The sequence below is a fragment of the Lygodium microphyllum genome, chromosome 29 (assembly GCF_053477565.2).
Source record: "Lygodium microphyllum isolate KBCC chromosome 29, Lygodium_microphyllum_v1.1.10, whole genome shotgun sequence".
Lineage (NCBI taxonomy): Eukaryota > Viridiplantae > Streptophyta > Polypodiopsida > Schizaeales > Lygodiaceae > Lygodium > Lygodium microphyllum.
In genome coordinates this window covers 78,478,028-78,493,174 of record NC_141163.1, presented here as the reverse complement: position 1 = coordinate 78,493,174, position 15,147 = coordinate 78,478,028, and the positions used below count along the sequence as shown (strand labels likewise).

At 38.4% G+C, this 15,147-nt stretch overlaps 1 protein-coding gene across 1 annotated transcript; it reads left to right on the top strand.

Annotated features, from left to right (window-relative positions):
- The first annotated feature begins 2,701 nt into the window (after positions 1–2,701).
- LOC148010827 (pentatricopeptide repeat-containing protein At5g16860-like) lies at positions 2,702–6,565 on the top strand. The gene is made up of 2 exons (XM_087672004.1): positions 2,702–2,900; positions 3,022–6,565. The coding sequence occupies exon 2, from the start codon at positions 3,103–3,105 to the stop codon at positions 5,020–5,022; it is 1,920 nt and encodes a 639-aa protein (XP_087528130.1). The 5' UTR covers positions 2,702–2,900; positions 3,022–3,102; the 3' UTR covers positions 5,023–6,565.
- The last annotated feature ends 8,582 nt before the right edge of the window (positions 6,566–15,147 follow it).

Genomic DNA, 15,147 nt, shown 5'->3' with positions numbered 1-15,147 from the left:
AGAAGGCTGCCCTTTTTGCTCCACGTTCTACAAAATGTCGATGGGTTTATTAGTAGGAAGCTCCAACTATATGGGCGCTCTCGCACACATCTACAAACTTTTGAATCAGTTGAGATTGACTAGGGTTGTGTCTAAGATGGCCAACAAAGGGATTATCAAATGAATCCCCAAGTCTCCTTCTACGAGAAGGAAGCCTGAGCATTGGCAGCCACTTACTATGCTCAATGTCCCTTATAAGGTAACGGCCTTAGCTATGGCTAACCACGATCTTTGGTCAACATATTCATAGATGTCAATATGGCTTTGTCCATGAAAGACACATCCAGGATGCCATTCTTAATGTAGTACGATCTTGCACTATCATTGCAACATGATCATTCACTTCTAAACATGGATTTAGAGAAGACATATGATAGAGTCTATTGGGTGTTTGTGATAGCAACCCTAGAAAAAGTAGGTTTTGGTGAGTAATTTTGTCACATAATTTGAGCTTTGTCTAACACCTTTGTTTTTGCTTCAATCAATGGATATGCTACTAGTAACTTCAGTCTTTATTGAAGTATTAGGTAGGGATGTCCTATTGCACCCTTGTTGTTTGCTTTGGTCACTCATCCCCTACTCTATTGCATTAATCATGCTATTAGAAGCACTGCTATTTGCCCTTTGATTCTCTGGACGGTCAATACCTCTGCATGTGACTCTTTGCATAGATGACAATTCTAATTTAGTGAGAATAGATCCTCTTTGAGTAAGCACATTGCTTGGAATCTAGATTTCTTATTCCTCTCTAGCTCCAAGGTCAGTGCTTAAAGGGAAAATCATGAGGTAACTTGGGGTCCCTATTGGGGTTGGCATCTCTCTTAGGAGCAGTTTCAAATGATTCTTTAACAAGATGCAAGCTATGATCAGTGGTAGACTTGCACTCGTAGCTGGCTTTGCTAATAAGTTGGTGCCTGTAAAGAATATTCTCTCTTCCATTATTGTATTTGTGGCCTCCACATTTCCCTTTGCCAAAAGAGGGAGGGCTTGGGCTGGAGCACCTCAAGGAGAAGGCACAAAGGCTCTCTATCACTCTCCTTAAGAGGATTTAGGATGATTAACCTTGGGCTATCACGATTACTAGCTGGCTATTTGGTGCCTTAATTGCTGGCAAGGTTTGGCCAAATGTGAGATGGTTTGATGTGCCTTTTGCTAGCTGCTCCCCATATAACATTGTGGTACTCTAAGGTGGCACAATAGCTTGTTTTGACTTGGAGAGCCTAATTTGGGGAGGTGCAATGAGAGGAAGGGAGGATGCCTCTCTAGCAACCAACATTTGGTTGTCCTTGGATGCCTTTGATGGTGGCTTTGTTCCTGCTTGTCAAAATGCTAAGCTAAGCTTCAGGATTCAATGCAAATGTTTTGGCTACTAGCATGATATCTGGGACCATGCATCTATGTCCCTTCTACCGCACGAATAGATTGTTACTTAGTTTGGGTTGAATAGGAAGGAAGCGGAATGGGTGCAAGAGGTCCTCTCAAGAGTAAAGGAGGGGTAACCTACCTCTCCTTACATGAAGAGCCACTTGTTCCTAAGATACTTGGGCAATTCTCATGATACGTCTTTCCCTATAGCTTAAGGCAGGATTGACTTTCGTGAACCCAATGCCTAGTAGCTTCCAAGGAGTATGGACTCCTAGCCTAAAGCTGAGCCGATGAAGAGTTTCAAGAAATCTGTGGAGAAGTCCCACCTCCATCATGTGGTGAGCTGGAAGCAAGTTCTATCAGGGGATCAAGGTAATCTCAATGAGGTATCTGAGAAGATGTGGAATGCTGTTAGGGGCATCACTTTGCTTCACCTTTGGTGTCTTCACAACAATATCGTCTTTGGTAGAGTTAGAACCTTTTACGTCTCTCCTAGAAGCTTATGTAACAACATTTTTGTTGATGCTTATCTCTTGTTTGTTAGGATGGGCAGGGAGGATGAGTCCCTTAAGCTTGTAGCATAAGCCACTGTCCACATATGCACACATGCATACACAAACACACTTGCAAACACACATATATACATACACTCAAATACAAGCATATTGGACACATGAGTTGTGTGCACACACATATATCACAACAACATATACACAATCACACTTTTATAAATAGTTGGCATCCTTTGCACATATGCATGCAATCTAAAAGCTCATTATGTAGTGGATCTTTGTTAGGATTGAGAATAAGGACATATGCTGCTATAAAACTTAAAATTCCAAACAATTCTTGGTTAAACTACTTCAAGTCAACTAATTTTTTTAAAATAAAACATGGCCATTAAACTTTTAGAGGGCCTTCACATATTAATGAAGCCTATGCCCAGAGCATTTGATGCTTCTCTTCTCATGCCTTCACATAGCAAACAATGCCCTTGGTGTATAATTATTCCACATTTGGCATAGTTGCAAATTGATATGCTATGCACACTTTGTAGGTTCACTGTAAACTCCAAACTTTGCCAAATTCGAAGCCCGTATTTGCCAAGTTTGAATCCTCTACTAGACACTTTGGCTCACAAGGATTTCCTTTTTCAATTTGTATATTGTGGGCCCCCTATTTTTGTGATTCTTTGAGAGGCCCTTGGTGAAAAGTTGAGACCAGCACAACCACAAAGACCCAATACTCTTTGGATCATCTATTCTATACAAATATGAAGGTGAAATCCAAATGTCACATTGCTGATCTGTTTCAAAGGTAAACCTTTGTAATTCAAACTTTGGATTTCGACGCTTTGGAGACTTGATGTAGAAATACTGCTATAGCATAGACTGTCGTTGAAGCACCGGAAGAATCTCAGTGCAGAGCCCTTAGTCATCTCCTATATACAAATATGAGTGTGAAATCGAAATGTCGCATTGCTGATCTTTTCCAAGGTAAGGCTTTGTAATTCCAAGTTCCAACCGAGGATTCCGACGCTTTGGAGACTTGGTGTAGCCATACTGTCATCGCATCGGCTATCTTTGAATGTGATCTGTCATTATCTTATTTCCACAGCACGCATTGCGATTGAATCTAGAGGCAGATTATGGACTACAGCCGACAATTTGAGATAAAAACCCTTTGATTAGGTCTCCTATGGACAGGTGGCTGTCGCAATCGTTGGTGGCTATGGAAGACATAACAAGATTAGCTCACCAGCCAATCAAGATATCAACAGAGGAAGGAGAAGGGGGAAGACCTACAGAAGAGTTGAAATTCTCTGCAGAGAAGAGGAGGAGGAGGAGGAGGAGGATTAAGGCTGCAAACGTTAAATTACAGGAGAGACAGCTTAGTACCAGTAAAGAATCCAAACTGCAGCAGGCTCACATCCATGTGGCCTCACTCAAGGCCTGTGCCAAGCATAAAGACCTGCAAAAAGGCATCAGCATCCATGCTGATATTGAGAGCTTGGGGTTGCTGGAACATAGCATCTTCCTTGGCAGTACCTTGGTTAATATGTATGCCAAATGTGGCTCCCTTGCCAGAGCTCAGCAAGTGTTTGACAAGCTTCCAATCCGAAATGTGGTCTCTTGGAATGCACTTATTGCAGGATATGCCCAAAATGGACATGTGCAACAAGCCGTGGAATGTTTCGAACTCATGCAACTTGAGGGCTTTTCTCCAGATGCAGTCACCTATGTTTGCATGCTGAAAGTATATGGCAGAATAGGAGCTTCTGCAAAGGGTGAAGAAATGCATTCTCAAATTTGCAGAGAAGGGCTGCTGGAAAAGGACATTTTTGTTGGCAATGCTTTAGTAGATATGTATGCCAAATGTGGCTTGCTCATGAGAGCACGAGATGTTTTTGACAAGCTTCTGTCTCGAGATGTGGTGTCATGGAGTGCACTAATCACAGGGTACACTCAACATGGACATGGTGAGCAGGCATTGAATTGTTTCGAACAAATGCAGCATGATGGCCTTTGCCCAAATGCTGTCACATTTGTTTGCATCTTGAAGGCTTGTGGCAGCATTGGAGCCATAGACAAGGGCCAAGAAATACATGCTAAGATTGTTGGAGAAGGATCACTTGAAAAGAACATTGTTGTTGGCACTGTGCTGATAGATATGTATGGCAAATGTGGTCTGCTTACAAGAGCACAAGAAGTGTTTGACAAGATTCCATCTCGGGATGTGGTATCCTGGAGTGCACTAATAGCAGGATATGCCCAATATGGCCATGGTGAGCAAGCGTTGAAGTGTTATAAACAGATGCAATTTGAGGGCTTCTCTGCAGACACAGTCACATTTGTCTCCATCTTGAAAGCCTGTGCCAGCATAGGGGCTGTGGACAAAGGAAAAGAGATACACTCTGAGGTTGCTAGAAAGGGTTTACTAGAAAACAACATCCTACTTGGCAATGCTGTGATAGATATGTATGCTCGATGCGGCCTACTGTCAAAAGCACAAGAAGTGTTTGACAAGCTTCCAGTCAGGGATGTTGTCTCATGGAATTCTCTGATGGCAGGATATGCATTGCTTGGAAATGCTGAAATTGTTCTCTTTTTATCTGACCAAATGGTTAAAGAAAGTCTAAAGCCAGATCCGATCACATTCACAATTGTGCTTAATGCATGCAGTCATGCAGGTCTGCTAGAGAAAGGGCAAAAGTACTTTGAGAGCATGACTGTATGCTACGGTTTGAGCCCAACCTTAGAGCACTACACTTGCATGGTTGATCTCCTTGCCCGTGCAGGTCATCTAGACAAGGTAATAGCAGTGATTAAGGAGATGCCATGGTGTGCTGACCTTACGGTGTGGCTCTGTGTGTTGGGTGCTTGTCAAAAGTGGGGAAATACTAAGGTTGGAAGACTAGCCTTTGAACATGCAGTGCAATTGGATGACAAAGAAAATGCCATTTATATCTGTATGAGCAACATTTATGCCAATGTCGGCAGGCAAGACGATGCAGATAAGATTGAAGCTTTAAGAGTAAGGAAGCAAGCATGGATGAAACCGAAGTGTTCATTGACTGGTGCAGCTGGGATTAAGCAGTTGGTTTTCTGCCAGGCATGAAAAGTTTAATCATTTAGTGGAAGTGGACTCAAGAATGAAAAATTTGATGAAATGGTTCATTAAGGAACGGGAATCGCATTATGATGGCATCATGAGAAATTGCCTAGTGAATGGGCTTTCACGATACAGCTAAAGGTGGGAAGGACCTACAAGCCAGAGCATGGCCCTTGATGGACACAACTTTGCCAATGAGAGGGTGAGTGGGAGTCCTTCTGGAAAGGGCAAGACCTTCTGTTATGTGTGGAGAGGACTAGTGGCAGTTTTTCAATTGCTAACAATTCAGTCAGCATAATCTAATGTGTTGATGAGGGTGCTGAAAACAGTGAAGGCATATGAATGGAAAATTCCAAACTGAATCATCACCATAGACTCTTAGTTGGATGTTGAGATTCTTAATTCAGCTCCTTTCCATGGCTTCAATATAATTTTCAAGGACCTGCAGGAGCCTACAGAGAATCTTGTCAGAAGTGTCACGCTGAGAGCATAAATAACAAAATCTCTACATTTAGCAGCACTAGTTGAAAACTCTCTCCCGTGAATAGCTTCAATTCTGCTGTGGCTCTTAAATTGTTGGGTAGGTACTGAGATACTTGCATGCCAACTCTTTGCCGGTGACTGCCTTGCAAGCAATCAACCAGGCTCTTTTGACCTTGTTTATGAGTTCTGAGTCGCTGAGGAGGGTAGTGCTTAATTTAAAGAGGGATGGGCTATGACTGCTACAGTCAGATGCAGCAATCCTTATAGTGACAGCAATGGGGCAATGGCCAGATGATGTAATCTCTGGGATTATCTTTGCTCTTGTGCCTTTTGCAAGCCACCATTCTCCATGATTGACATAGATCATTTCCAAACATGCAGCGCTCTACATCTTACTTGTTATGCCACGTAAATTGCAGTATCATCCCATCATCTTTTATAGACCACAACTTGGAGACAGTGCTCCAATGAAAATATGTACTATTTCTGTCTCTCTTCCAGTGTCATCATTGATGAGGCATGTGACCTGTCAAGTTGGGACAGCATCATGTTCCAATCTCTCAACAAGACAGTGCTGCATGCTGAGACTCCCTTTTTCAGGTCCTCCCCCATCCTAGCATGGGCGATTGAGTTATTGAGTGCATAGGGATTGACTAGAACTTGGTCTCTCTATCAATCTCCATTTGATGCAGACCATGACCTTCTCTTTGGAAGCCCACTTCAGTAGTGGTTTCAACTCACATTAGTATAGAATTATAGTGCCTCTCCCTGTTTGGCAACCTCCTACAAATGTTGTGTAGCTCTCTGTGCAGAAGGCCACGGCTTCCTCTTCGCACAGATTAATTTCCTATAAAGCTTGGTTCATTAAGTAATGATAGTCATATGATGGTGGCACAGTGAGAAGTTGCCTAGTGAATGTGCTTTTGTGATACAGCTCAAGGTGAGGAAAGACCTACAATCCTGAGAATGGCCCTTGATGGATGCAACTCATCTTTGTCGCTTCTTTGTAAATATATTAATTTAGTTTAACCTCCCGACCTCTAGTGAATAAAGTTGAATTCACTTTGGCTTCATGGAATAAATAAACCTTCACAACTTTAAGGTTTTCCATCCATCTTATTCTCCTCAAATTGGTTTGAAGGAAGGCAAGACAGCTTGCGTCGATATAATAATATCCACTGCTTATCATCAAGCATCTTTCCCGGTATAGTTGAGAAGGATCATAGATGCGATTTAGAATTTGCATTACTTACATTCTCCATCCATAATCCGTAGAATGCATTGCCGATGTAAACATTGCTCAAAAGACTAGGAACCGCTTCCAATCTTCACCTCTCTGGGTAGGATAAAAATACATATTAGCAAGGGAAGGGAAAAACAACTCATATCTCAGGCTACAATTACCAAGTTTTTGATTTCTTTTGGCTCTGATACCAGTTGTAACGTACCCATCCTTGATTATGTGATAGATAACATTTTAGTAATTGCCCAAAGTTTGCCTTCCAGTCATCGCCATTTGTACTCTAGCCAAAATGATCAAATTTTGTCCGGCTAGTTAACCCTAGACCTTTCTCCACAGGGAAGCTCCTGCTGTTACCTATGGAGGACTGACCTAAAAATTCCTAATTGACCTAACAATCACCTGTCAGCAACTAGCTCACATTTGGAGGTGTCATTCGAGAGGCTTCTTGTCCGGAAGGAGCGATTGCCATTACCCTTGGTTCATGGACTACAACACTTTTTTCCACTAGCAAACTAAGGATTTATGAAATCCCTCATAGTGCTCTGGCACAGTTGTTGTATCTTTTCACTAAGATAATTTACAGTTCGGGTTCTGAGACCAAACCCTAGTTAAGTCAGTGAATTGGCCCTTTCTAGAGTTTTTTATTAGCATTTGTTTTTAGGAAAAAACCTCTCGGCTAACCGAGACCACCTTGCCATAGGACTGGAGTCATCGCAAATCCATCCACCCGCTTCTCTCTATGAAAGTTCTTAGTTATCTAATTACCTATCACATTACGTGAAACATATAAAAATAGCTTCATTAATTAAAAAGGATTCTTTTATACACAGTTGTTCGTTTGCGTAATTTATCACAGACATACAATTAGAATAAAACAAATTCATTGATTATGTTTCATAATGTGCGTTCTCGCCAATATATGAGAAAATTTACAATTTCACGTGTTGCCTCATCTGAAGTATCTACACGTCACCAAGATCAAATCCACCTATAGCTAGCATTTTTAGGTGTCCCAAGTAGATCTTGGATCATACAGGGGACCAAGTAGTCCCTAGGTGTGTAAAGGATTTACTAGTCAGAGCCCCCCTGGTACCTTAACCATCTCCTACTTAATAGGATTCCTACTAAAAGATGTCTCGCCATTGGAGTCGGTCCATGCTTTCATGGTGGTAAAAACATTCCCTCTTAGTATGGGGATTCAACACTTATCCTTAGGGAAGATATAGGGATCCTCAATTTTTATCTGTTCCAATAATTAATTCAATCAGGATTTAACCTAGAAAATCATAAACAAGATTGATGTTTTCAAGCAGTTATGACTTCAATCAATCATGCAACTTTCAAGTGATGATTAATCTAGTAGCAATCGATACTTGAATTTCACATAATGAACTCTTTTCCTTGGAATTTAACTAAGGGTATCTAGATTTTGGGGTCTCTAACTTCCTAGTTTAAGGTTTATTCTTGTAATCAAGTTTCTTGGCTTTAAGTCTTTTTTTAAACTTAGAGTTACTTCTAAAAAAAAAAAAAAAACTTCTATCAGAGTTTCTAGATTAAAACTATATCCTTAACTAGTTTCCTCAGGGTTTCGTTCTTAGTAAATTCATCTTAAATTCAGTAATATTTTTTTCTATGGGGTTAACATTAAAATTCCTCATGATTTCTCTTGAGTTCTAGGTTTTTGTAGTTCCCCTAATAGTTTCTAGCCTATAAGATGTTATAATAATTTACCAAGTGAATACTCTAAGATCGTAGTATTTTTCAAGAAACTTATCTTATTTCTATTGAATTCAGATAGAAATTTTTAGAAAAACCTGTAGTATCGCGATGAGTAAAGGGTTGTTATCTGCACCCATGACTTCGTTAGTGACTCGCGTACTCGTAACTCCAATTGTTAGTTCCACGTTGGTAGGGTCATTCACAATTTTTGCTTTTGGATTCTTTTTCTTCGGGGCCATGATGGAAATATGATTCGTAGAAGAAGCACACTGCAGTAACACTGGTTGGTAAGGGTGTAAGACTCTCAATGATGATGATGGTTATTGCGGGATTCAATGATGTAGGCCTCACGGATGGTTCTTTTTGCCTCATGGAGAGTAATACTTCTCTCTCTCTAGTAGAGGTATGACTTCTAATCGGAGTGATAGAATAGGGACAAAAGTAGAGGTATGACTTCTAATCAGATTGATAGAATATGATAAAGTTCTTGAGTGTCTTCTCTTCTCAGATTAGAGTAGAAGAGGGTGAGAGACCTTCAGCATATCTCCTTACTTAGGTTGAATGGGAATGATGTCTCTTCGTCTCGCGGAATAGAGTCTCCTCCTTATTTATCAGCATCTTATCCTCGTCAAGATTGCTATTGTCTCTCTTCCTGGTCATCCCCAAGCTCTCAATTTATAGTTTTGTAGGGGGGGTTAAAAGAAAGGACACTTGCTTTTTTAGTATTTTTTTAAATGACATAATTGATGACAAAGAGAGAACGCTTTCTTTTAGCGCTTATGATGACATCATTGATGACGTCAAAGAGGGAGCTCCATTTTTGTAGTGCGAAGATAAAAATTTACGAATCTATGGGCGAGCACCGCATGGTGCGTCGTCGGGCGGCCGTTACTCTTAGGCTTACGACCAAGGCTATGTTGCATGGGATTCGCGCGAGGATTTGTGAAAGTCGCTTGCCGTAGGGACGCTTTGAGATGAGAAAAGAACTTAATGAAATAAAACCTATTCAAAAGAATTTTTAATGTGAAAAATAAATTCTTGATTTAAAAATATAGGCAAAATACAGGTTAGATTTTGAACAAAGAGAGAAGAGAAGAATGTGAGATGTTATGATTTGTGGAAAGATCTTCAAGGAAGCCGAGGAGCATCAAGCTCGACTCAAGCCAATATTCATAGCGACTCGCGATGATGGAAACTTCGATGTAGGTGAGGCGCTTAAAGCTCATTCTCAAGCCTTCTCTCCAAAATTCGATGATGGTTTTTGAAGAAGGTGAGGGATACAAGCTCAACCTCTAGCCTCTCTCCCTTGATTTGATGGCCCCTTCTTCTCTCCTTCTCCTCCCTTTTATAGTTTTTGTCCACTCCCTTTCACTCATAAAAGCTTAAGGCATTTAGCTTTAAAGCTTATGCTTTTTTATTGATTTTCTCTATTTTCGTTCTTTTCTACTTTGTGCATGTCTGCAACTTGTTTGTATCATAACTTCATCATATGAACTTCGAATGTAGTCATCCATGTACTCAAAACGATCGGAACATATGTAGTTGACAAGCTAGCATGAAAAGAATTGTAAAAATCCATAAAAAATAGGAAAAAATATCAATTTTTGTGAGTCGCATCATTTTATTCTATCTTTCATCTTGGGCGACTTATTCTCTTCAAAATAAGTCATAGTATATGTTTGGATCCATCTAAGTGGGAATTAAGTCATCTAAACATGATACTAGAGATTTCAGACTGTTCTAGTAAACCAATCCTGCTTCCTTTGTGTACTTTGAAGTTCACACGAACTGGAGCTTTTGAGATCTAAGATAGGCATGTTCATGTACCAACCTTTATTGGCCTATTGTTCTTGTAGTTGCACACACTTTCAGTATATATTTTCTCTTTTTCTTCAAGAAATACTCGCTGACGATGTAAAACTTATGACATTTTTCTTTAATCCTTGAGTCTTCAAAATGGAAACCTTCATATGAACTTGTTTTTTCCATGGAATATGACCTATCCAGAATATGATTTGAAAGAGAATTTCATGCCAAAACATTCATGCGGTTTGCAATTTAAAATCCATGCAATGCAATCAATCAAATGATGCTACCACACACAAAAAATGCAAATGCTTTCAAAAAATTATGTCTAGTAACCTAACTACAGTGTTCCTGTGCCATGCAAATACAAACAAAGAGAGATACACAATGGAAAATAAATTCCTAATGACGTTGACTAATGTGTTCAAATTCTTGGCAAAAAACTCCGCCCTCAAATTTGCAGTGGTGGATGCACAGTGTCACAACAACAACAACCAAGGCATAGACCTTGGTATCTTGGCCTTGGCATACTTGGCAACGGGCTACGAAGGCTTTGTTGGTTGCGTGCAAGAAGCTCCCACTAGCTTGTAGGAAAAACTTCCCAGGAGGTCACCTATCCTGGCAGTGTTGTCACCCAAGTACACTTAACTGCCAAGTGACTATCCACTAGGCTAGTTCTTTATTGTTGTTCTATACTACAAACATAGTTTTAATAAGCTAGTCTTGGAAGGATCTCCCAAGTCTTTCTTCCATGAACTGGCACATAATACCTCATTAATAATAATAATTATCTTCATAATGAGAGTTAGTTTCATAATTAGAGCTAGTATTTTTTTAAAAATGTGCAACATAAATCAATTTTCTTCGAAATGTATACGCACATTAAAATAAACTAATGGGGACATTACAACAATCTCGTGTTTCACAACTTATGATTTAATGTGCTATTTATTTTTTATAATTTTTGTGCTCTTCGGATGTATTTCCATGGGCACATTCCCTATCCTCCTGCAATTAGAACCTGACCTTATAGCCCCTTTTTTCCTTTGAAGTGGATGTTTTTCCCTTTTACCACTCTCTCTTCTGAGCCTTGGTTTATACATTATCAAGTTTTAAAGGATTTTATGTGAATCTAACTTGTTTTCATGTGAACATGTCATTTTCACTCTGAAATTATGGTTTCATCCTATAATCTTGGTTCTCCCCTTCCTTTGGACATTTTTCATTTTCATAGCTCATCATTTCAATGCACAAATTGGATGTTATTAATTTTTGCATGTTTACGTGTATTTTTCTTTGCTTTTTTTGGTATTTTTTCCAAGTGAATGCCCCCTTTTTTCATCAGAACTATATTCTCATGTGATAGCCTTGTCCTTCACCTCCATTTGGATATTTTTTCTTAATATATGATAGGGAGACTCAATTGTGTAGATTATGTGAGATTTTCATGGGAGCTTATTGACTGGTCAAAGGGTTGTTTAGGCTACTTTTGAGAATATCAAAGAGAGATACCAATGTCTTCTTTTCTATTAATTCTCTTCTATTCTTATATGTTCTTATGCTCTATCTGAAAAGACTTGGTAGACCATTTACATTTGATGAAGCAATGAATTTTGTCGAGGTAATTAGAATGCAAAAGTAATTTCTATTTACATTAGCACTTATTCGTTTAAGAAGTCACTCATAACCATATCTTTCAATATTGCAGGTCTTTCACTTTCTTTTGCTTTCGAGAGACACTGATGAAGCTCCAATGAAAAAGAGAAGTCATATTCATATTAGTGTAAAAGAAGACTATCCACATGGACAGGAGAGAACCATAAGATTCTTTGCGATGAAGTTGAAACTGGAAGGTTGAGAGATGAAGGTAAGAAGTACATTGATATGTGGGTAAATGGAGGCTTATATCCAATATATTCATTAATAGGTCCAACCATTTAGATTTGAGACTTTTCATGACAGAATCAAGTTTATTGGAAATGGAATGGATGGCTTGTTGGGATATTGTAACTATTTGGAGTCTCAATATGTAAGAGAGATTCACAATTTGAGGAAATTGCTTTATTGCAAATATTCTTCTTAATAGGAGGAACATTATGGACAACAAGTGAATAGATTGGTCAAGATACACACAAAGTTAAAAACAATGAAGGAGGAAATGGAGAAGGTCAAGGAGGAAAATAAATAAAAAAAGGATCAATGCAGCTTTTCAAGCACACAACCATCCCAAGCATCAAAGAGTCACAAGGAAAAGGAGAGCTACTTGAGATAGAAGACATTGGGTCATTTGAAGTAGAATGGCATTTAAGTGTTGACTTGAAAGCCTTAAAATGCATATTTGGGATTTCTAGTGGAGTAACGATATCACATCCATGCTTGTATTGTATGGATGGAACTAACTTCTTGGGTTGCTCTGACACAAGAAGCATAGAAGTTGCCAAATCAAGGGACACAACAAATAGTTGAGCTAGGACTTTGAAGAATGCATGATGGCATTTACAAGATAGTGTCCTAAAAGAATTGTAGGATACAAATTGAGAGGTCATCTTACAAATTCCATTAGAAACAATACTTTTAGATGCCTACATCAAGAAATATGAAGCAATTCTTTCAAAAATAGACTTTCATGGTAGCCATGTATAACTTCAAAAAAATATAAAACAATCTAAAAAGTTAGATGATGTATTAGCCCCTATATCAATGGGAGGGGAAAAGGCTAAAATACTTCTCTCCAAATTTGATAATGTCCAAAAAAACATAATATGGGAATGCTAAAAAAGATTGTTTGAATATACCACGAATGTTATGAGTGATTCCACAATAGAAAATTATTGTATGAAGGTTTGGATAAAGGTCGATAACTTCATAAGACTTTTGCGGCAAGTAGAAATGGTGCAAGCTATTGTTTAGACTACAAGGAGGCTATAAAAAGTTGAGTGGAAAGAAATAGTTAAAGCTTGAAACAAACTCCACCTCCCTACCCATACAATCAATAACAATTCATCTTTGAGTCTTGAAAAAATCATATTCGATTGGAAGTGTCTATGAGTTCTCAAGATCCTTTTGTAGGTAAAGTTTAAGAATATCATTTATGTCAAAAAAATTTGAGGTGTTGGACATGTCTAGGATATGGAATTCCTCATTGGGATCATCAAGAAGGTTTGCTCATCCTCACAAGCCTTTGTAATTGCACAATGCAAAAATCATCCCTAAGTTTGATGATTTTTTTGATATCATTAAGTAAGAGGAAATCCTATCCAAGTATGGGAATGGAGGGGAGATTGGTAAGAGTGAGGGACTCAATGGACATTGCTATGAATTTTTGCTCCTCTTCCACAAGATTACCCACTTTCAAAATTAACTATGTCTAGCTCATTTGATATATTTTCCTCTTACTCAATAGGCAAGATCTCTTCCATATCCACATCAACTTTCTCAATATCTGTGATCCTCTTACAAGATAAATTGGTATCCTAAAGCCTTGTTGAGTCAGCATGCCCTTCCTCTGAAGCTAGGAAGCTTAAGGAACCATATTAGAATTCATAGAACTCTCAATACTATTTATGGAATAAACAATCCAATGTTTTCTTGCAATCCTCAAGAAGCTTTTGAAACCTTTTTCTTAGAAATATCTTAGGATTATACTTCTTTCCCTTGTATGAAAAGTGTATGAAGAACTTGGAATCTTCAACAACTTTTTAAACTCCATAAGGTCTTTGAAGGTGTTGAACTCATATTATATAAAACCCATGTTGGACAAAATGACCTCCTTTCAATTGAATGGAGCATTTAACATTATCTCGACACATTATCAAAGCTTGAACTATGGCTAGCTTTGTGAAGGAATGAGAATAGTCTCTTGTGGCTTTTTAAGGTTTTCTTTGGCTTCACACTCTCCTAGCAAAAAGGGTTCTTTGTTTGCCAATATCTTCTCCCAATGAATAATTCTTCAGATTTTGGGACATTAAGACCTATGATCTTCTCTTCATTAACCTCCATTGGCTCTATAAGTAAAGTAACAAAAAGAAAAATTTAAAAATATTATAAAATGACATTAAAAAACCAAACCAAATATAGGCAGAGTAAGAGAAATAAAAATTAAAAAATCTTACGAAACTACATTAAAAGACCAACCTAGACACTACAATACATAGGGAAACATTCTGAGTCTCTCAGAATGCCATCATGCATATTATAGGGTTCAAGTAAAAAAACATAATCATGAAAGGTTGGTGCATTGTTTAAGCTTGGAAAGATAAATAATATTAATTTTGAAGCACATGATTAATGAAATGAATCCTTAGAAAGAGAAAGTAGCAATTTTAAAGTAGGAAATCACATGATTAGATCATTGGATGCATTAAGATACATTGATTGCAACTCTTCTGAAGAACCATCACATCACTAAGTTAGAGACCTCAAAGTGTGTCATTGCATTTGATAAAACTTATAAAACCTTGATATTAATTATCTTGATTTTATATACTTATGCTGGATGCAAGTTGCTTTGAGGACATTCACTTATCACCCTCAGCCATGGATAATTTACATAAGTATAGTATCAATAGTTATAGTGATGATGCTATTTGGAAAGTATATATAGGATCTAGATGATGTGATACATATTGATGTGGAAACTTACAATATTGTGACATTGCAATGTGGTATTTTCCATTAGCATTCTAAAGATGCACATCAAAAGAGGATTCACCAAAGATACTATATTTTGAGAACATCATGAGGTTTTCACTTCTAGTCAAAATCTAAAATGCTCACAAGCAATAAGTTAACATCTTTCCATGGCAACACACAACCCATGTATCATACTTGGAAAATTGTGGATATTGAGACGCATATTCTTGAATTGGACTAAGTGGTCA